The sequence below is a fragment of the Mustela lutreola genome, chromosome 7, assembly GCF_030435805.1.
Source record: "Mustela lutreola isolate mMusLut2 chromosome 7, mMusLut2.pri, whole genome shotgun sequence".
NCBI classification, from domain to species: domain Eukaryota; kingdom Metazoa; phylum Chordata; class Mammalia; order Carnivora; family Mustelidae; genus Mustela; species Mustela lutreola.
This window is the reverse complement of record NC_081296.1, coordinates 33398693-33419704: the sequence shown is the minus strand read 5'-3', so window position 1 is coordinate 33419704 and position 21012 is coordinate 33398693. Positions and strand designations below refer to the sequence as shown.

Here is a 21012-nt window from a genome sequence, read left to right as displayed (position 1 = left end):
AAGAGCAATATTACCTCTTGAGCAGTGAGGGTGGTTCATGAAGTCAATACCTGCAACCCTTTAAAAACCCACAAGGGAAGGGAGCAGTGGCCCAGAGAAAGGAAATTATGCATGAAAAAAGAAACAAATACATTGAGCTCTGAAAACTTCATGTTTTTATTTTTTTGGTTACCAGTTCACACAATTGTGTGGTTCTGAAGCTCTGGCTGCTTACCAGGGCCCAGTAGGTGGTGCACTGGGATTTCCACGGAGAAGGTCAGGGTGGGCCAGGTTGTCCCTGATCTCCTGAGGATTGACCTCTGCTCTGTGTTTAGTCTTCAGCCTTTTTCAAGTTTTGGTGATTTGAGGAATTTGTTTTGAACTTCTATAATCTGTCATAACTACATCAGTGTACTTTCTGATGAGGTATAAGGTGCTCTGCAAATTCTACAAACATATACTTTAACCATCACATGGGTTGTATTCCCTTTTCTCCAGTATGGGAAAACCATGTTTACCTTCCTCTGATGATTTAATTTTGTGACTGAGTTGTTAATCCTTAAAATCAACAAATATCAGTAATCAAGACCCATTGTAGTGGAGAATTATAAAATGAATCAGAATTTTATCTCTTAATATCTAAGAAAAACTGTTTAGAGTGAGCTGGTGAATGTTCGATACATTAGTCAATACCATTATTATTCCTGTATTTTTAACTTTTGTCAAAATTATTTAAATCCCAATGTTCTCCTGGCAAAAATTTATCATTAAGTGTTTCTGATTGTTACAGATTTTATTCAGCCTGTATCCAGATCAAGGAAAGTTCTGGCAGTTGTTGGCTGTGTCACCCCTGCAAAGCTACTGTATCCAGTCTATACTGAGATGGATAGTTGCCCATGGCTGAGATTCACAAAGAGACACTAGAGAACCATTACAACTGTTGCTGAAGGTCCCAGTGTAGGTGATCACTGCTCTTCCCATGCCTATTTTGTTCCTTCAGGACATTTGATGAAAGACGAGTCCAGAAGAGAAAGGGAGGGGAGCACTAGTGAGACTATTTTGGGTGGTTGATGGTGAGGTTCCCCCTGGGGAGATGATAGCCAAGTGGCACATTCCAGTTACAGCTTGGCTCCCCTGGGCTCTTTCATATTCTGTTTTGTACCCCATCCCCACTTTCTTTCACATTTCAGTGTTGGTAGTTTCTACTGTCCTATTTTTAAGTTCATTGCTTCTTTTCCTTGGCTGTGTCATCTGGGCATGATGATTGCTTGATTTCTTCATACTGTGTTTTCTCCTGCTTTTGTGCTTGTCACTAAAAAGCTAGATGTGTTGTATAGGATAATAGATATTGAGTGTGTTAGCTCGGACTGCCATAACAAAATACCACAGCTTGGGGATTAACAGACATTGCTTACAGTGCTGGAGGCTGGACATCCAAAGTCAAGGTACTGGCCAGTTGGATTTCTGGTGAGAACTCTCTTTTTGACTTGCAGATGGCTGCCTTTCTTGCCATGTCCTCACAAGGCCTTTCCTCAGTGTGTGTGTGTTTGTGTGTGTGTATGTATGGAGAGAGAGCATTCTCTAATGGCCGTTCTTTTTTTTTTTTTTTTTTAAAGATTTTATTTATTTATTTGACAGGCAGAGAGGCGGAAGCAGGCTCCCCGCTGAGCAGAGAGCCTGATGTGGGGCTCGATTCCAGGACCTTGGGATCATGACCTGAGCTGAAGGCAGAGGCTTTAACCCACTGAGCCACCCAGGCGCCCCTCTAATGGCTGTTCTTATAAGGACAAAATCCTCTCATATCAGGACCCCACCCTATGACTTCATTGAACCTTAATTACTTTCTTAGAGGCCCTATCTCCAAATATAGTCACATTGGGAGGCCAGCCTTCAACATGTGAATATTGTGGGCGACATAAACATTCATTCCATAGCACTGTGGGTTTTGGTTGGGGGTCTGTGTAAATCTAGTCAGAGGTTGACAGTGTTGCAGTGTGTGGTTGCCATGGTAACCTCCAGCATCCCAGACACTTGGAATTGCCTGGCTTCTCCTGCTGTCTGCCAGGTTGTGCATTATTCCTACTCCTCCCACAGGGGAGAACTACTTTTTCCTCTTCCCCAACACTCCCAGGTGTTGGAGTTCCACTGTGTCCTAGGCTACCAGATTTGATATGTTTCCCCAGCAAATTAAGGCTTTTTCATGAGTCTCCTCAATTTCTCCATCTTCTTTGTAAGTACCTGCTCGGGTTCCAGGAGCAAAAGCTTATTATAATGGACATGTGGACATCCCAGTTCTGTGGCTCCCAAGGTCTCTCTACTATCACACTAGCCCACCCTTGGCGTTGAGCAGTTTAAAAAAAATTTTCAGATTTAATCTTGCTTGCTTTTCTGTGTGTTAGTAGCACCTGTCTCAGGGAAGCAAACACTTGGCCTTATTCTTCCCTGCAGTTACCTGTCTCAATCTAGATTTCAAGTTAGCTGTTTATGATGCAACCTCATTCTTGACAGAACAAGTCATTAATTTAACATCTGTCCAGCCTTTTCAGGTTGTGAGAATAGGAGTGTGTTTCTAGCTCTCAAGTCATACCAGCTGAAACTGAAAGTCCAGAGCCCAGAGCTTCTCTTGAATAGATATTTGGATGAGGATAATCACGCACGAAAGTCCCTAAAACTCCCAGTCCTGGGAGAGGAAGCATTTTGGAAAGCAAGCTAGGAAGGAGAGGAGGACGTGGAAGAGAAAGGAGTGAGGAGGAAGAGGAAGCAAGTAGAGGAGAAGGCTTGTAGAAGAGGAGGAAGAAAAGGAGACAGTTGTGTCCAGCTCAAGTATTTCTGATTATTCACTTTCCCCCTGATTATCGCCTTTTAAAAAGGAATTAAATCATTCACAGATTTTATTTGCTTTAGTATCTTCAACTGATAAGCTTGGGTGAACTGAAATTTTAGAAAATTGGGTTGTTTTCCTTGCAGTCATCAGTAGTCTTTTGTATATTTTTATTTCCTCTGGTTCTTTGGGGGAGTTCCCCCTGTGTCTTCCTAGGACATCCTCTCACTCAGCTGAGCCACTCTCCACACACAGGGTACCAGCAACATTCCAGAAAGACCTGGCACTCAAGGCCTTCAGGTGGGCTCATGAGATGGCTCTGGTGGGCAGTGCGTGGTGCATCCCTGCCCTTAAGTGAATGAGAGTGCTTATCTGTACCTGCTCTCAGGACAGGGTAGCTCTGATGTCTATCTGAGAGCTTGCTAAAATCTTGGTATATGCTTCACCACTTTAAAATTGTTTCTCAGTTTTAGATGAAGATGTGTATCCCTCTGAGAGAACTAGAGAGAGCTGTGATTTTAATGAACTTCATTTCCCATCTTATTACCTCCATAATAATAATATGAACTTCATTTCCCATCCCTTACCTCCATATCATCTTCATGGGTTAAAAACAATAAGACGTCCTCCTGCTTTCCTCAGCTTCCCCTGGGGACTTCTCAAAGCAAGTATCAGTGTGGAGGCCTGGCTTCATGATGTCCCCAGGAGATGGATCCTGCCTTTATTCAGTTCATGTGACCTCACTGTAAGTGATCATAACCTACTGTCCAGGCTGAGCCAAGAACTTGGAGGGATCCTATGCAGAAACAGTCTTTGGTGAGAACCAGACAGGGAAGGGGAAATATTTGTAGGTTGCTGGTGTACTGTAGCTACTCCTGTATGAAGCTTATCAGTCTGCAGAAATTCTAAGTAAGCATAACAAGTAAGGATAATACCAGGATAAATTCAGATAATGACAAATGAGAGTCCTCTATTCAACCCACCAAGAACTGTACTGTGTCACTCTACCTCCACAGCTTTGTGCACAGTGTTACCTCTAGAGCAGCTCAAGTACACATGCTCTTTCCTGAACTTGAATGAACCCAAGCCAATCCTAGTGGCCGGCAGACAAATGTTTTTTCTCAGCAGCAAGAGTAACTGGGCAGTTTCTCTCCTGTTCTCTGAGCTGTGTGTGTACTTTGCTAAAGAGAGAAAGAGAAGTGGAAGAGATGGCAAGAGCTGTGTGAGATGGTAGGGTGCTGCAGATTGGTTCTTATATGTCTGTGGATCTGTTGAAGAGGAAAAAAAAAATGTTCTGTGACACTTGTTAAAGATGGCAAGTCACCAGGAACTTAGTGATATCTGTAGAGACCACAGCAGTGAAGTCTTGCAGTGGGAGAGAGAATGAGCTTTAAAAAGTGGGATTTTAAAGCCAAGGAGCAGGGTGGGGAGGCAGTGGGTGAAAAACTAGTAAGAGGAAACATCATGAATAAGAGAAGATCCTGGCCAAACTGACTTCACAGGATTCTTGCTGAAGTCAGGCAGAGTTACCAGACATCATGTGGGGGGATAGAATGTGATTGGATATTAACTGTGATTAGATATGGAGAATGAAGGTTCTGACCAAATTAACCTAGCAGGATTCTTGCTAAAACTGGACCACACAGAGATGAATGCAGACGCCCCAAAGTCAGGACTTAGTCTTAGATAAGAGAGTTCAAAGGAACATAACTAAAGTTTTGGCCAAAGAGAGACTCTCTTGTCAATCATTTACCAATATTCAGGCTGATTTAAGCTTCCCGTGGGCTCCTTAGAAAATGTACATTGGTATCAGTAGATTTTCTGTACATTTCTGGAAGCTCACAGACCCTCTCTCAGGACCGTAGGCTGAGATCGTGCTGTGGGGGTTTGTGAAAGGAGAGATCAGAGGTCAGAAGTGCCCCTAAGATGTCCCCAGAGAGCCAATTGCAGCTGGTATTGAAGGTGGGGACAGAGTCAAGGGAGGCTATCCTGTGCACCAGAGTTTGGACCTTTGAAGGTGATTCTCAGCAAAGGGATGTTATTGTGCAGGTCTGGGGCAAGAATGGATTCAGGTCTGGTTTTGAAAGGCCAGTAGCAGTGTTCTCATTGTTGTCCTCATGGGTGAAGAGCCCTACAGTTCTTCCTTCTTGACTTCTGGATGTGTGTTTTGGTGGGAAGTGCTTTTGGAGAAAGCCCCACTATCCTTTAACTGGAGAATAACAAAGCTACATTTTCCCCTGTGATGTTTACTTTGGAATAGTCGGGATTTTTCACCTCAGTAAGTGTGGGTTTTTTTTTTTTTTTTTTTAGAAGATTTATGAAAGGAAATGGCTGTGATTGCAGACACCCGAGGTTCTTTGTCTCTGAATTGTTCTCTGTGCTTATTATGGGGGAGACCTGTTCAAGTCTCTTAGGTCAGTAGAGAGGTGAATAATGGCCAGCAATCCAGGTCATATATAAGCAGGGTAATTAGGCTTCCTCTTTTCCTCCCTTCTATCCCCTTTTCCGCCCTCCTTCCCTTCCAATCTTTTTCTTTGTCTCTTAACATACAGTTCGTTTTTCCATCGCCGTCTTCATAGTAGCCCTGGGTTTTTAAAGTGCAAAAAGAAAACAAAGGATTTTGTTCCCTTCTGTTCTTCCTTTCTTACATCCTAAGCTCCTTAGGTAGTAAGCTTATAATTATGTTATCCAATATGATAGCCACTAGTCACCTGTGGCTCTTTAAGTTTGTATTAATGAAGTAAATAACATTAAAGTTTCACTTCCTCATTCACACCAGCCACACTTTAAGTGCTTAATAGCCACATGTGATTAGTGGCTATTGTATCAGACAGCACAGATAAAAACATTTCCATCACCACAGAAAAAATTCTATTGGCCAGCACCACTCTAGAAAGTAAGGGCAGTCTTTCATCCATCTGGTCCCAAATGTTGGAGAAAATATATTAGCACTAGGTAGATTATTTCTGTGAATGGATCAATCTTAAAAGTTTCATACTTTATCAGATGACATTGCTCCCATTTTTATCAAGAAGTGGGGTCAAAAGGAAACCCACTTTCTTACCTCCATTCAAATAAGCAAAAGTTGTGTCAAAGAAAAATTGTATCAGGTAAGCAGGTAAGGAAGACTTTACTCAAGACTGGGGCAAGAATGGATACAGGTCTGGTTTTGAAAGGCTGCGGGAATAGGGAAGAGACTGAACTGAACTTCAAATAAACAGGAAATCTACAGAAGGGTGAGGGGGATGATGGAAAATTACCAAAAGGGTACTTGGCTGGGGATAGTGAAGGCATTCTTCAAAAGTGAAGGCATTCTTAAAAAAAAAAAAAAAAAAAATGAAGGGATTCTTGATAAACTGGGCTCACCAGGCCAAGGTTGAACATTAATCAAGAAGAAGGCTCAGAGGACTTGAGTTTGGTCCAGGAGGAGTTCTGGCCAGTGCTAACTGAACCTGGCATAAGACAAGCTCTGTAGAAAACTTAAGCATAAGCCCAAAAGGACTCTACAGTCTAGGTGGAAATGAAGGCCCTTTTTCAGGCTCTTGTGGATTTGTTCCATGCCCAATAGCAGCACATTGCCTGCTGTTCAGAAGTGCTTTGCTCATTTGTTTTTCTGCCTACCACTCAGAGGCCGCCAAAACAGCCGCCCACACTGGCACAGCCAGAGAAGAGTCAATGGTCACACTGGGACAGCCAGAGAAGAGTCAATGGTCACACTCATTAGATGTACAACAGGAAGATGATTAAGTAGGAACTCAGAGGAATGGTGTCTAGGGAGCTCACACAGTGGGAATAAAGTTCATGGAAGGCATGTCAAGTTAGCTCTTGAAAGATGGCTGTGATTGAGGTAGTGGTAAAGGCTGTAGACTACTTTGATGCAGCTAGAAGAAGAAGGCGCTTTCTCTCTGACTTCTTCATGCCCCCATCTGGCAGGGTATTGGTGAAACAAGTGGGGGCATCTAATGTGGTGAGAACTACATTACTTTCTGGAGAAGTAACGAAATGAATAAGGTACAGTTATTCCTCTTGAGGAGTGAGACCATTTGGGGAGAAAAGTCTAAAACAATTATAGTATGGCATGAGCCCAATCTACAGAGGAACACACTGGAGAAGGCCAGAGGATCTGCTGGAATCATGGATGACAAGGGAAGATTTAAGGAGAGGGAAGCTTGAGTGAGAACTCAAAAAATGGTAGAAGTTCTTCAGATTTGGGGAAGGCATTTGAGGCAAAGGCAGAGGACTATATGTTAGGAACATGGCAGATAGTTCAACATGGGGGAAAGCCAGGATTGAAGCTGCCTGTGAGGGTGAGGCTCAGTTAGAGGTTCCTGTTGCTGGAATCTGGAAGTCACAGCTGACACCAGCGCACCCTAGTGGGCTTTGAATCCTAGTGCGTGGTGGGCATGTAGAAAGACAGAAAAAAGGAATGATGCAAATACATGTTGTCCTGTGTCTATGTGATTTTGTATGTACTCCATTTGGTTGGTTAATCATAGGATGCTTTGTTACATGGTTGTCTCCCTAACAGGGTATGAGATGCCCCCTGGCCCCCAGGACAAAGGTCTTGTTTTATTCATTTATTTTTTGGAACGCAATAAATGCTCCACAAACATTCATTAAATCTGAAGGTGAAGCCTCTGCTTTTCCAATATTAGCCTCTAGGTGGTGCTGTTCCATCTCCTGAGTTTCTGCAAGGTCCCTAGAATCTCTTCTGAACTGAAATTTTTCTCCCCACCCTGTATCTTGTGTTTGCCCTGGGGAAAGACTGGTACACGAGTAATTTTTGCAGAAGCAGCACTGTCTTTTTGGGCCTTCTCTTGGTACATCCTGCCTTGCATGACTTCTGTTTTCCATTTCTCCTTGATGGAACCCATGTAGCAGCCTAAGTGTGTGGAGAGGCTTTCCGACAAAAGTGCTGGGGACCCCTGCTCATTCTGGGCTCTTATATGGATAACAGTGCTGATAAAACACCCTTTTTTTTTTTTTTTTAAACCAGGATTTCTTTTGTACAATTGGTTTTTTAAACCAGTACATTTTGCTAGAGGAGATAGATAATGAAAAAAGATTAACCATTCACTAGCCCTTGATAGTCAAAGTAAATCTTGTGTATGCTCTGGCAACAGTGAGGTTCTGCCTTTTCCCTAAGTCTGTTCCATAAACTGCCTGTTTCTTTTAGGTTTTTAAGGAAGAGTAAAGGAATTGGCTACTGAATCCTCCTGCAACCAGTGAGGTGCTGTTAAGACTTTTGAGACCTCATACAAAGCATGGACTATTTTGAGATTCATTTTTGCGCCTACAACAGTTTTTGGTTCTGGATCAAAATGACTGGGCTAGTTGCTGTGTAGAGTCTATGTCATGACCCCAGAACCAGAGGCAAGAGTTTGTCCAGACCAGAGGAAGAAGGGCTGGGTAACACAGGCTCCTACTTTTGTGCAACGACCAAATGCAGGATGTTGGTGTTAAGGGGAAGACTATAACAGGGCTTAAGTGCCATGGAATTATATTTTGTAGGGGGAAACCCTCTTTATCTGATAATTTTTCCCTGATCAAGAGCCCTTCACATGCTTTGAAGAAATTTGTCTCCTTTCACTGCAGTGCATGTCACTTATTTAGATGACTTCGGAATTCTTATTTTCAATTCTCTTTGTGATTTCTCATTCTAAAACTAGAGACCTGGCACCTAAAGATTTGGACATGGATGTGGGTCAGTGTATCTGCTCATTCATGCAGCCATCCTGTCTACTAGCTCACGGTGGGTCCAAAAACTTGGGGAGAAGTTCTATGCTGGCTGCAAGAAGTGGAAGCAGAGATCATGGTAGGCTGGGGGATACCACTTTGAGGTTAAAACAGAGGATTTGAAACACATGCGGTCAGACATTGCAAAACCAACTCCATGTCAGGGGTGAGGTACAAGGAGATAAGGAGTGCTCAAGGGCTGCAGTACAGTTGGAGGAAACAGCCTGGATAGGTATTTCTCTGTGCACCTTCTAAGGAGGGTGCTCACTGTGTGGGTGGTGAGGGGACTTCAGGCCTCTCTTCCTTGCTTTGTGGTTCACCTTGACTTTGCCTCAGCTTTGAACCTCTCCAGCCATGTGGACTCCACATTGCTCCAGGTGGATTTGGCAGGGGCCCTGCTGGCTGGTGGCCCCAGTCATACCGAGAGAGAAGAACATGTCGTGCTGGAGGTGACCCAGGCTGATGTTCCAGGCTCCAGGAGGCAGCGGCCACAGCAGGTTACACTTATAAGTTACTTGAAAAGAATTGTAAAAACTCATTTCATCGCTTTATAAATTGAGTTTCCTTTTGAATGGATTTGATGGGGAGCCATGAGGCAATGGCACCATTATTAGGCAAGTCCTATATTCTGCTTTGTCTTTGACTCTTTTCTCCTTTATTTAAGACAATTATAAAACTCTTGCCATTTCAGTAAAATCAGGTTTGCAAGTTTTTTTATTTAGATGATTTTACTGGGGGGAAACATTCTATATTTGAAAGTAGTTTTTTGTTGTTAAAGCACCATTAAACCTGGGCTTTACCCTTTGGTATAGTAGGTACTTCAACATCATAGTTCCCTTGGGTTTGGAAACCCCTGGCTAGACTTGCATAGTTTCCCAAAGATTCTGTTTCTAAAGTGGTAGGCTCTTGTGCCTAGCATCTCCTAGACAAAACCCCTTAGCTCCTGTCTTTTGAAGGCAAGGAGAGCCAACAGTGGTGTTATTACCATGACCCAGAGCCTAGACAAGTCCTGGCCCCTCTGTGTGCATCCTCACCTGTACCCCATGTCCTGGGCTTGATGACTTCTCAGGATTATCATGGTGACTTGTTTGTGAAGTTTGTGGGTTTTCCCTATTATAATCAATAAAGGAAATCCTGCTGGTGCACAATACTATGTCATCAAAAATGAAGCATCTGATGGATTACTGTACCCCTTGCATTTTCCTGCCATGAAAAGCAGAGTCCACAGAGCAAAGACCTCATTATGAATGAGGGTGCCATTTCATGGGTGATGGTCTGTGCAGTACCAGTGTTCTAAACCGGTTGCCTTGGCTATGGTCTTAGGATGTAAACTTTACTTCCTCATGTGCGGTGTACAACCAGCTGGCAAGGCCTTTTTGGTAAAGGCAAGGTGGGCACACATCTGCCTGCTCTATGGGCCTTGTGTGGAGGAAGATGGGACTTTTTGCAGCGTGCTGACATAGCTGCCTGTCCATGGGGCTCTACTCTGCTCTAGTGCTCACACACAAATCCTGCTCAGAAACATGAGGAACATTAATAGATTTTTTCTGATATACTCATTATAAATACTGAAGTGTTTTAAGAGAACTTATGGACTCTCTTTTATGCTTTGACCAATTTCAGAGTTCCTATTTTCATTTACTTTATGATTTGTGAGCAGCAAAGCACCTGTCTTCCTGTTGAAGTTTCCTTGGCCCTTTGGCTAGCCCAGGTAGCCCTTCCCTCTCTGCTCATATCTGGCCCGTTCTGCTGGTTTCTCCACTGCTCTGCTTAGGACAGGAACATGTGGGTTGGGTTTGCTTGCAGCAAAGGAAGCTTCATCCTTGGGTCCTACCTGCCATGGACTCCTATGACATGGGTATGGAGACTTTTCTGCCTCCAGTTTGCAAGCAGAAAGCAATGCTAAGCATGCATTTCTTATGAATTGCCTCAATGGGCTCAGAAGATCCCAAGTCTCATATAAAGTGCAGTGATATCTTTTTATCATAATAAATCAGAGTTAGTTCTATAACTTTGTACTTTTTATACTAATTCTGTATTTGTACTTCTGTATTCTTTTTTTTTTTTTTTTCTTAAAGCCCCTATGTTGTGTAAATTTCCAGTTCTGCACAGCTTGGAATTGCTAGTGTCAGGGATATGGGAGCTGTGTACAAAGTCCTTGCTGTTCTTCTTTTTCTTCTTTTCTTATTCTAAACTAACATCTACACTGAATAGCACTGAATCAATCCCAGGTGATGGTTCAAGTTCAAAGACTTACTCTGATATTACATTTCAACTTTTATAGGTCACTCAGAATTGGACAGTATTTTTAAATCCAAAAAGAAGTGAGCGGTTGGTGGTGAGCAGGACCTTTGAGATACTGAGCAGGTGGGTTTCAGGTGATCAAGGATTTGGGGAGAAGGTGGTCTCTGGACATTTTCACTTAAAATATTTGACCCGTGGGACTCCAATTTTGACAGAAATAGATCAGTTATGTGGTTTGGGTGGAATGCTTTAACTGTATAGACGACAAACATGAAGGATGTAGGAGGACATCATAGCCATGAGCGTCAAGAAATGAGGATTGATTGCAGGGTCCATTTTGAAGCAAATGGTCTTTTATAGCTGATGCTTTAATTTCATTAATATTATGAAACTCCACAATGGGGAATTCCAGGAAATTTTAGGATTCTTCCTCTTTCTTTAATTCCCCTCTATATTATGTCTTTATGAGTTTGCTATGCCTGCTATAACAAATACCACAGAACGTATGACTTAAACAGTAGAAATTTATTTCCTCAAGGATTCAGCAGGATTTTTCTCTTCAAGTATTCTCTCCTTGGCTGCTTCTTCCTGTGTTTTTCTGTGGACCTCTCTCTCTCTCTTTCTTTGTTTCTCTCTCTCTCTCTCTGTGTGTGTGTGTGTGTGTCCCAATCCTTTCTTGTAAGGACACTAGCTGTACTGAATTAGGGACCACATTAGTTACCTCATTTTAACTATAAAGACTCTCTATCCAAATACAGTCACATTCTGAAGTTTTGAGGGTTAGGGTGTCAACATCTATATTTTGGGGACATGGTTCAGCTCAGAATAGTTACTGACTAAACTTTAAGAAAAGTATTTTCGTTTCATCATGCCACATACTGTTGATTACTTAGATGCTTCTTGTTCTTGGAAATTTTCCCCACCATCTGGGGACAACCTGTCTACGTGTTCTCAAGTTGCACATGACCCTCTTTTGAATCTCCCACATGTGAGAATATTGGCTATTCTATTGTTAGCAGGTAAAGCAGTCAGTGTGTAATGAGAATATAGAAAATTAAATGGCTAGAACCAATCTGAAACTCCTTCCTCCCTGTTAGTTGTTGGAATGGCACCTGCCACAAGGCAGACACTGCCAGATGAGGGCTGAGGGGCCTATGTCAAATGGATCTGGCCATAAGGAGGCTGTGCCTGCATCTTACACTGCTCATACGCAGTCAGATCTCCTCATCTGCTGGGTAAGACATTGGGCTAAATCACTGTGAGGTCAGTTTGGGCTCTGGTTATGGCCATGGATGACTTGCATTGGGAAGAACACCAAGGAAGTAAGCACTAATTGTCCATTAGAGTGTGGTTTGCCTTACTAGTGGTAATATCTTTGCTTCATTCTGCAGAGATACTGTTTCTATCAGCATTCGAGCCTCCCTCCAGCAGACACAGACCGTTCCTCTGTTGATGGCTCATCAGTACCTCCGCGCAAGCATAGAAGCACAAGTGACCATTGCTGTGGTCATCCTTGCTGGGGTCTACATGCTGATTATATTTGAGGTAACTTTCATGCCAGCTCTCTAAGATTTATTTGTGCTCACAGGTAAGTGTCTTTCAACATACAGGTGCTCTGGATGGGCTCAGTTCTGCTTCTTAATCACACTGCAATGGCATCTTTCCCAAAAAGGAAGATTTCCATCATTCTAGGTAGGAATTGATCTGTACTGGAATATTCACTGAATCTTGGCAACTGGCTTTAGCAGGCCCCAGCAAAAGTTACCTGAGAAAACTGAATATGTATGTGATTTTTCTCACTCTCACTCTGCTGTTCACTTGAAGTGTGACGCTGAGGGTGTAAGTGTTGAATCTCTCTGAAATGCATATTAAAATGCCTCCTATTTGCTTTAGAGGATTGTATATATTATAGGCCACTTAGGCCGCATGGAGGGAGAGATTATTATCTGTTATGTTTATCAACTCAGCTAATGAGTTAATAATGCTATAAACATTAGAATCACTACATTTGTATCTTTGGGGTAAATACCCAGTAGTGCAATTGCAGGGTTATAAGGTAACTCTATTTTTAATTTTTTGAGGAATCTCCACACTATACTCCAAAGTAGCTGCACCAACTTGCATTCCCACCAACAGTGTAAGAGGGTTCTCCTACTCCACATCCTCTACAACACTTGTTGTTTCTTGTCTTGTTAATTTTGGCCATTCTAACTGGTGTAAGGTGGGATCTCAATGTGGTTTTGATTGGAATCTCTCTGATGGCTAATAATGAGCATTTCTTCATGTGTTTGTTAGCCATTTGTATGTCTTCTTTGTTTAAGTGTCTGTTCATGTCTTCTGCCCATTTTTTTGATGTGATTATCTGTGTTTTGAGTGTTGAGTTTGAGGAGTTCTTTCTAGATCTTGGATATCAGCCCTTTGTCTGTAGTGTCATTAGCAAATATGTTCTCCCATTCTGTGGGTCGCCTCTTTGTTTTGTCGAGTGTTTTCTTTGCTTTGCAGATTTTGGTCTTGATGAAGTCCCAAAGTTCATTTTCATTTTTATTTCTTTTGCCATTGGAGATGTGTCTTTTTTTTATATTCTATTTATTTATTTGACAGATAGAGAGATCACAAGTAGGCAGAGAGTCAGGCAGAGAGAGTGGGGGAAGCAAGCTCCCTGCTGAGTAGAGAGCCCGATGCGGGGCTTGATTCCAGGACACTGAGATCATGACCTGAGCCGAAGGCAGCGGCTTAATCCACTGAGCCACCAAGGCGCCCCGGAGATGTGTCTTGAAAGAAGTTGCTGTGGCCAAAATCGAAGAGGTTACTGCCTATGTTCTCCTCTAGGATTTTGATAAATTCTTCCCTCACGTTGAGGTCTTTTATCCATTTTGAGTTTATCTTTGTGTATGGTATAAGAGAATGGTTGAGTTTCATTCTTCTATACATAGCTGTCCAGTTTCCCCAGCAGCATTTATTGAAGAGACTTTCTTTCTTCAACTGGATATTTGTGCCAGTACCATGCTGTCTTGATGATCACAGCTTTGTAGTAAAGCTTGAAATCAGGCAACATGATACCCCAGCTTTGTTTTTCTTTGTCAACATTTCCTTAGCAATTTGGGGTCTTTTCTGGTTCCATAAAAATTTTAGGATTGTTTGTTCTGACACTTTGAAAAATGCCAAAAATGGAATTTTGATCAGGATGGCATTGAAAGTATAGATTGCTCTAGGCAGCATAGACATTTCAATAATATTTATTCTTCTGATCCATTAGCATGGAATGCTTTTCCATCTTTTTGTGTCTTCTTCAGTTTCTTTCATGAGTGTTCTGTATTTCCTCAAGCACAGATCCTTTATTTCTTTGGTTAGATTTATTCCCAGATATCTTACAGTTCTTGGTGCTATAGTAAATGGAATCGATTCTCTAATTTCACTTTCCATATTTTCATTGCTAGTGTATAAGAAAGCAACTGATTTCAGGGAATTGATTTTGGGTCCTGCCACATTACTGAATTGCTGTATGAATTCTAGTAGTTTGAGGGTGGAGTCTTTTGGGTTTTTCCATATAAAGTATCATGTCATCTGCGAAGAGAGAGAGTTTGACTTTTTCTTTGCCAATTTGAATACCTTTTATTTCTTTTCATTGTCTGATTGCTGTTGCTAGGATTTCTAGTACTATTTTGAATAAGAGTGGGGAGAGTGGGAATCCTTGTCATGTTCCTGATCTCAATGGGAAAGTTGTTAGCTTTTCCCCATGGAGAGTGATATTTGCTGTGGGTTTTTCATAGATAGATTTGATGAAGTTGAGGAATGTTCCCTCTATCCCTATACTTTGAAGTGTTTTAATCAGGAATAAATGCTGTATTTTTTCAAATGCTTTTTCTGTGTCAATTGAGAGGACCATGTGGTTCTTCTCTCTTCTCTTATTGATTTGTTTTGTCACACTGATTGATTTGTGAATGTTGAACCACCCTTGCATCCCATGGATAAATCCCACCTGGTCATGGTGGATAATCTTTTTAATGTGCTGTTGGATCCTATTAGATAGGATCTTGTTGAGAATTTTGGCATACATATTTATCAGGGATATGGGTCTGAAATCCTCCTTTTTCATGGGGTGTTTGCCTGGTTTGAGGATCAGGGTAATGCTAGCTTCATAAAAGGAGTCTGGAAGTTTTCCTTCTCTTTCTGTTTTTTTGAAACAGCTTCAGACGAATAACCATTATTTCTTTTTTAAAGAAATAATGTTTCGTAGAATTCCCCAGGGAATCTCTCAGGTCCTGGGCTCTTGTTTTTTGGGAGATTTTCGATCACTGCTTCAATCTCGTTACTAGATATTGGTCTATTCAGGTTGTCAGTTTCTTCCTGTTTCAGTCTTGGAAGTTTATAGGTTTCCAGGAATGTATCCATTTCTTTTAGGTTTCTTAACTTATTGGCTGTTGATAATAATTTAACTGTTGATAATATATAACTGTTGATAATAATTTCTGATGATTGTTTCTACTTCCTTGGTGTTAGTTGTGATCTCTCCCTTTTCATTCATAATTTATTAATTTAGGTCCTTTCTCTTTTGTTTTGGATTAGTTTGGCCAGTGGTTTACTGATCTTATTGATTCTTTCAATGAACCAGCTTCTAGTTTCGTTGATGTGCTCTACTGTATCTCTAGTTTCTAACTCATTGGTCTCTACTCTAATCTTGATTATTTCCCTTCCTGTGCGTGGGGTTGACTTAATTTGTTGTTGGTTTTCCAGTTCTTTAAGGTGTATTCTGTTTTTTCTTTTTCATTTTTTTTGAGTGAGGCTTGGATGACTATGTATTTCCCCCTTGGACCACCTTTGCTGTATCCCATAGGTTTTGGACCAATGTCTTCATTCTCATTGGTTTCCATGAATTGTTGAAGTTCTTCTTTGATTTCCTGGTTGATCCAAACATTCTTAAGCATGATGGACTTTAGGTTCCAAGTGTTTTAATTTCTTTCAAACTTTCTCTTGTGGTTGAGTTCCAGTTTCAAAGTATTATAATTAGAGAATATGTAGGAATAATCTCAATCTTTGGTATTGGTTGAGACCTGATATGTGACCCAGTATGTGGTCTATTCTGGAGAAAGTTCCCTGTGTACTTGAGAAGAATGAGTATTCTGTTGTATATATCTATGAGGTCCATCTGGTCCAAAGTGTCATTCAAAGCTCTTGTTTCTTTATTGATTTTCTGCTTGGATGATCTATTATTGAGAGTGATGTGTTAAGATCACCTATAATTGATGTATTCATATCAATATAACTATTTTGATTACAGTTGGCTTTTATAGGTGGTTGCTTCCATATTGGAGGCATAAATACTTATAATCGTAAGATCTTCTTGGTGGATAGACCCTTGAAGAATGATGTAATGTCCTTCTGTATCTCTGACTACAATTTTTAGCTTAAAATCTAATTTATCTGATTTGAGAATCACTACCCCAGCTTTCTTTTGAGGCTCATTGGCATTTAAGATGCTTCTGCATCCCTTAATTTTCAGTCTGGATGTAGCTTTAGGTTCCAAATGTGTCTCCTGTAGACAGAACATGGACAGTTCTTGTCATTTTATTCAGTCTGAAATCCTGTGCTGTTTTATGGGAGCATTTAGGCCGTTCACACTGAGAATGGTTATTGAAAGATAAGTTTTTATTGACATCACGTTGCCCATGAAGTCCTTGTTTCTATAGATTGTTTCTGTAAATTTCTGTTCTATGTCACTCTTGGGTTCTTTCTTCTTTTATAGATCCCACTCCACTTTAGGGGAGTGGTTGAAACAGGGTCTTCTACTTCTTTGCCATCTTTCCCATCCCAAGTCAATAGCTGTATTAATAACCATTCAGAAAAAACTTTTCCCTCCCTCTCAGCAGCCATGTTAAAGGTAATAAAAGTCCTGAAGAGAAGTCAGTTCAACATGGCTTCTACACTGACAGAAACAAAAAGCAAACTGTTGAGAAGAAACCAGAAAATTAATTCATTGATATGGCTCATTAAGGATACCCTTAGATTCTTTTTAATAATTTTTGAAAATTCAATTAACATATACTATATTATTTGTTTCAGAGCTAGAATTTAGTCATTCATCAGTTGCATTTAACACCCAGTGCTCACTACTTCAAGTGCCCTCCTTAATGCTCATCAACTAATTACCCCCTTTCTCCTCCCACCTCCCCTCTAACAACCCTCACTATGTTCCCTATAGTTAAGAGTCTCTTATGGTTTGTTTCTCTCTCTATTTTTCTCTTATTGTACTTTTCCATCCCTTCCCATAAGAGCATCTGTTTTGTCTCTTAAATTCCACGTGTGAGTGAAATCATCTCATACTTGTCTTTCTCTGACTTATTTTGCTTAGCATAATTCCCTCTAGCTCCATCCACATCATTGCAAATGGCAAGATTTCATTCTTTTTTGACAGCCAATTAATATTCCATTGGCTATATACACCACTTCTTCTTCCTCCATTTATCTTTCGATGGACATTTGGGCTCTTTCCATAGTTTGGCTGTTGTGGACATTGCTGCCATAAACATTGGGGTGCATGTGTCCCTTTGGATCACTACATCTGTATCTTTGTGGTAAATATCCAGTAGTGCAATTTCTGGTCATAAAGTAGCTCTACTTTCAACTTTTTGAGGAACCTTCATACTGTCTTCCAGAGTGGCTGCACCAGCTTTCATTCCCACCAACAGTGTAAGAGGGTTCCCCTTTCTCTGCATCCTCACCAACATCTGTTGTTTCCTGACTTATTAGTTTTAGCAATACTGACTGGTGTGAGGTGGTATCTCATTGTGGTTTTGATTTGTATTTTCCTGATGCAGAGTGGTGTGGCACATTTTTTCATGGGTCTGTTGGACTTTTTTAAAAATTTGTTTATTTGACAGAGAGAATGAGAGAATATAAGTTATTCAGGAGAGAGAAAGAGAGAGAGAGAATGAGAATGAGCAGGGGAGGGGCAGAGGGAAAAGCAGAGTCCCTTTTGAGCAAGGAGCCTGAACCAGGGCTCAATCCCTGGACCCTGGGATCATGACCTGAGCCTAAGACAGACACTTAACCAACTGAGGCACCCAGTCATCTCTCTGTTGGCCATTTGTATGTCTTCTTTGGAGAAAGGTATGTTCATGTCTTCTGTTCATTTCTTGACTGGATTTGTTTTTTTTCTCTGTTGAGTTTGATAAGTTCTTTTTTTTTTTTGATAAGTTCTTTATAGATTTTGGGTACTAGTCTTTTATCTTATAAGTCATTTGCAAATATTTTCTCCCATTCCATAGGTTGCCTTTTAGTTTTTTAAAAAATTTTATTTATTTTTTAAATTTCTTTTCAGTGTTCCAGAATTCATTGTTTATGTACCACACCCAGTGCTCCATGTAATACTTGCCCTCCATAATACCCACCACCAGGCTCACCCAACTTCCCTCCACCCACCCCTCCAAAACCCTAAGACTGTTTTTCAGAGTCCATAGTCTCTCACGGTTTGTCTCCCCCTCCAATTTCCCCCAACTCCCTTCTCTTCTTCATCTCCCCGCCTTCCATGTTATTTCTTATGCTCCACAAATATGGTTTCATTTATTTGTGGAGCCTTTTAGTTTTTTTGGCTATTTCCCTTGCTGGGCAAAAACTTTTATCTTCAAGTTCCAATAGTTCATTTTTGCTTTTGTTTCCCTTATCTTTGGAGATGTGTCTACAAAGAAGTTGCTGTGGCTGAGGTCAAAGACGTTACTCCTTGTGTTCTCTTCCAAGATTTTGATGGATTCCTATCTCACATTTACATTTTTCATCCATTTTAAGTTTATTTTTGTGTATGGTGTAAGAAAATGGTCCATTATCATTCTGCTGCATGTGGCTGTCCAATTTTCCCAACACCATTTGTTGAAGAAGTTGTCTTTTTTCCATCAAATATTCTTTCCTGCCTTGTTGAAGATTAGTTGGCTCTAGAGTTAAGGGTCCATTTCTGGGGTTTCTATTCTGTTCCATTGATCTGTGTGTTTTTGTGCCAGTACCATACTGTCCTTATGATTACAGCTTTGTGATACAGCTTAAAGTTTGAAATTGTGAAGCTACCAGCTCTAGTTTTCTTTTTCAACATTCCTTTGGTTATTTGGTTGGGGGGATAGTTCTTCCGTGGTTCCATGCAAATTTTAGGATTATTTGATCCAGGTCTGTGAAAAATACCAATGGTATTTTGATAGGGATTGAATTGAACGTGTAGATCACTCTGGGTAGCATAGACATTTTAACAATGTTTGTTCTACCAACCCACAAGCATGGAATGTTTTTCCATTTCTTTGTGTCTTCCTCAATTTCTTTCAAAAGTGTTCTATTGTTTTCGGGGCACAGATCCTTTACCTTTTTGGTTATATTTATGCCGGGGTATCTTATGGTTTTTGGTGCAATTGTATATTGGGTCAATTCATTGATTTCCTTTTTTTCTGCTTCATTTTCAGTGTATAGGAATGCAAATTAATTCCGTGTATTGATTTTATATCCTGCCAATTTGCTGAAATCCTGTACGAGTTCTAGCAATTTTTGGATGGAGTCTTTTGGGTTTTCTACAAAAAAATATCATGTCCTCTGTGAAGAGTGAAAGTTTGACTTCTTTGGTGATTCGGATATCTTTTATTTCCTTTTGTTGTCTGATTGCTGATGTAGAATTTCTAGTACTATGGTAAACAACAGTGATAAGAGTGGACATCCATTTCATTTTCCTAAGCTTAGGGGAAAAGCTCTCAGTTTTTCCCCATTGAGGATGATATTTGCTATGAGTCTTTCATATATGGCTTTTATGATTTTGAGGTGTGGTTCCTCTTTCATTACACTGCAGAGAGTTTTTATTGAGAAAGGATGCTGGGGGTGTCTGAGTGGCTCAGTGGGTTAAAGCCTCTGCCTTTGGCTCAGGTCATGATCCCAGGGTCCTGGGATCGAGCCCCACATCAGACTCTTTGCTCCATGGGGAGTCTGCTTGCCTCTCTGTCTACTTGTGATCTGTCTATCAAATAAATAAATAAAATCTTTTTTAAAAATGAAAGGATGCTGTATTTTGTCAAATGCCTTTTCTTTATCTATCGAGACAATCATATGGTTCTTGTACATTCTTTTATTAATGTGTTGTATCAAATTGATTTATTTGTGGCTATGAACAGCCCTTGAACCCAGGAATAAATCCCATTTAGTGGGGCACATATACCCCAGATTACTTGGTCATGGTGAATGATGTTTTTAATGCACTGTTGGATCCTATTAGCTAGTATCTTGGTGAGAGTTTTTACATTCATGTTCATCAGGGATTATTGGTCTGTAAATCTCCTTTTTGGTGGAGTCTTTGATTTTGGGACCAAGGTAATGCTGGCCTCATAGAACAAGTTTGGAAGTTTTCCTCCATTTCTATTTTTTGGAACAGTTTTAGAAAAATATGTATTAAATCTTCTTTAAACATGTGGTATAATTCTGCTGGGAGGCCATCTGGTCCTGGACCCCTGTTTTTTTGGAAATTCTTGATTATTGCTTCAGTTTCTTTGATGCCTATGGGTCTGTTCAGATTTTCCATTTCTTCATGTTTCAGTTTTGGTAGGTCACATGTTCCAGGAATGTATCCACTTTTTCCAGATTGCCTAATTTTGTGGCATATAATTGCTTTTAATATTCTTTTATAATTATTTCTCTTTCCATGGTGTTAGTTGTGATCTCTCCTCTTTCATTATGATTTTATTTATTTGGGTCCTTTCTCTTTAATTTTTGATAAGTCTGGCTAGGGGTTTATTGATTTTATTAATTCTTTCAAGGAACCAGCTTCTAGTTTCATTGATCTGTTCTACTGTTTTGTTTTGATTTCTGTATCATTGCTCTCTGCTCTAATCTTAATCTGTCTTATTAATAAGAGTAATAAGTAATCTTATTACTCTTCTCCTGATATATTTAGGCTTTATTTGCTGTTCTTCTTATAGCTCCTTTAGGTGTAAGGCTAGGTTGTGTATTTGAGACTTTTCTTGTTTCTTGAGAAAGGCCTGTATTGCTTCTTCCCTCTTAGGACTGCCTTTGCTTCTTCCCAAAGTTTCTGAACTGTTGTGTTTTCATTTTCATTTGCTTCTGTGTATTTTTAAAATTCTTCTTTGATTTACTGGTTGACCCATTCATCCTTTAGTAGTATGCTCATAACTTCTGCGTATCTGTGGTCCTTCCAAATTTTTTCTTGTGGTTGACTTCAATTTTTAAAGCATTGTGATCTAAAAATATGCATGGTA

The 21012-nt window shown here is 40.5% G+C and overlaps 1 protein-coding gene across 4 annotated transcripts in view; it reads left to right on the top strand.

Moving 5' to 3' along the window:
* OCA2 (OCA2 melanosomal transmembrane protein) overlaps positions 1–21012 on the top strand; it is a 455591-nt gene that overhangs the window by 83707 nt on the left and 350872 nt on the right. For all 4 annotated transcript variants that reach the window (XM_059180248.1, XM_059180246.1, XM_059180245.1 and 1 more), the window contains 4 exons: positions 770–842; positions 8873–9033; positions 10821–10903; positions 12172–12325. In XM_059180248.1, the coding sequence (XP_059036231.1) occupies positions 770–842; positions 8873–9033; positions 10821–10903; positions 12172–12325 (471 nt within the window). The remainder of the gene's footprint in view (positions 1–769; positions 843–8872; positions 9034–10820; positions 10904–12171; positions 12326–21012) is intronic.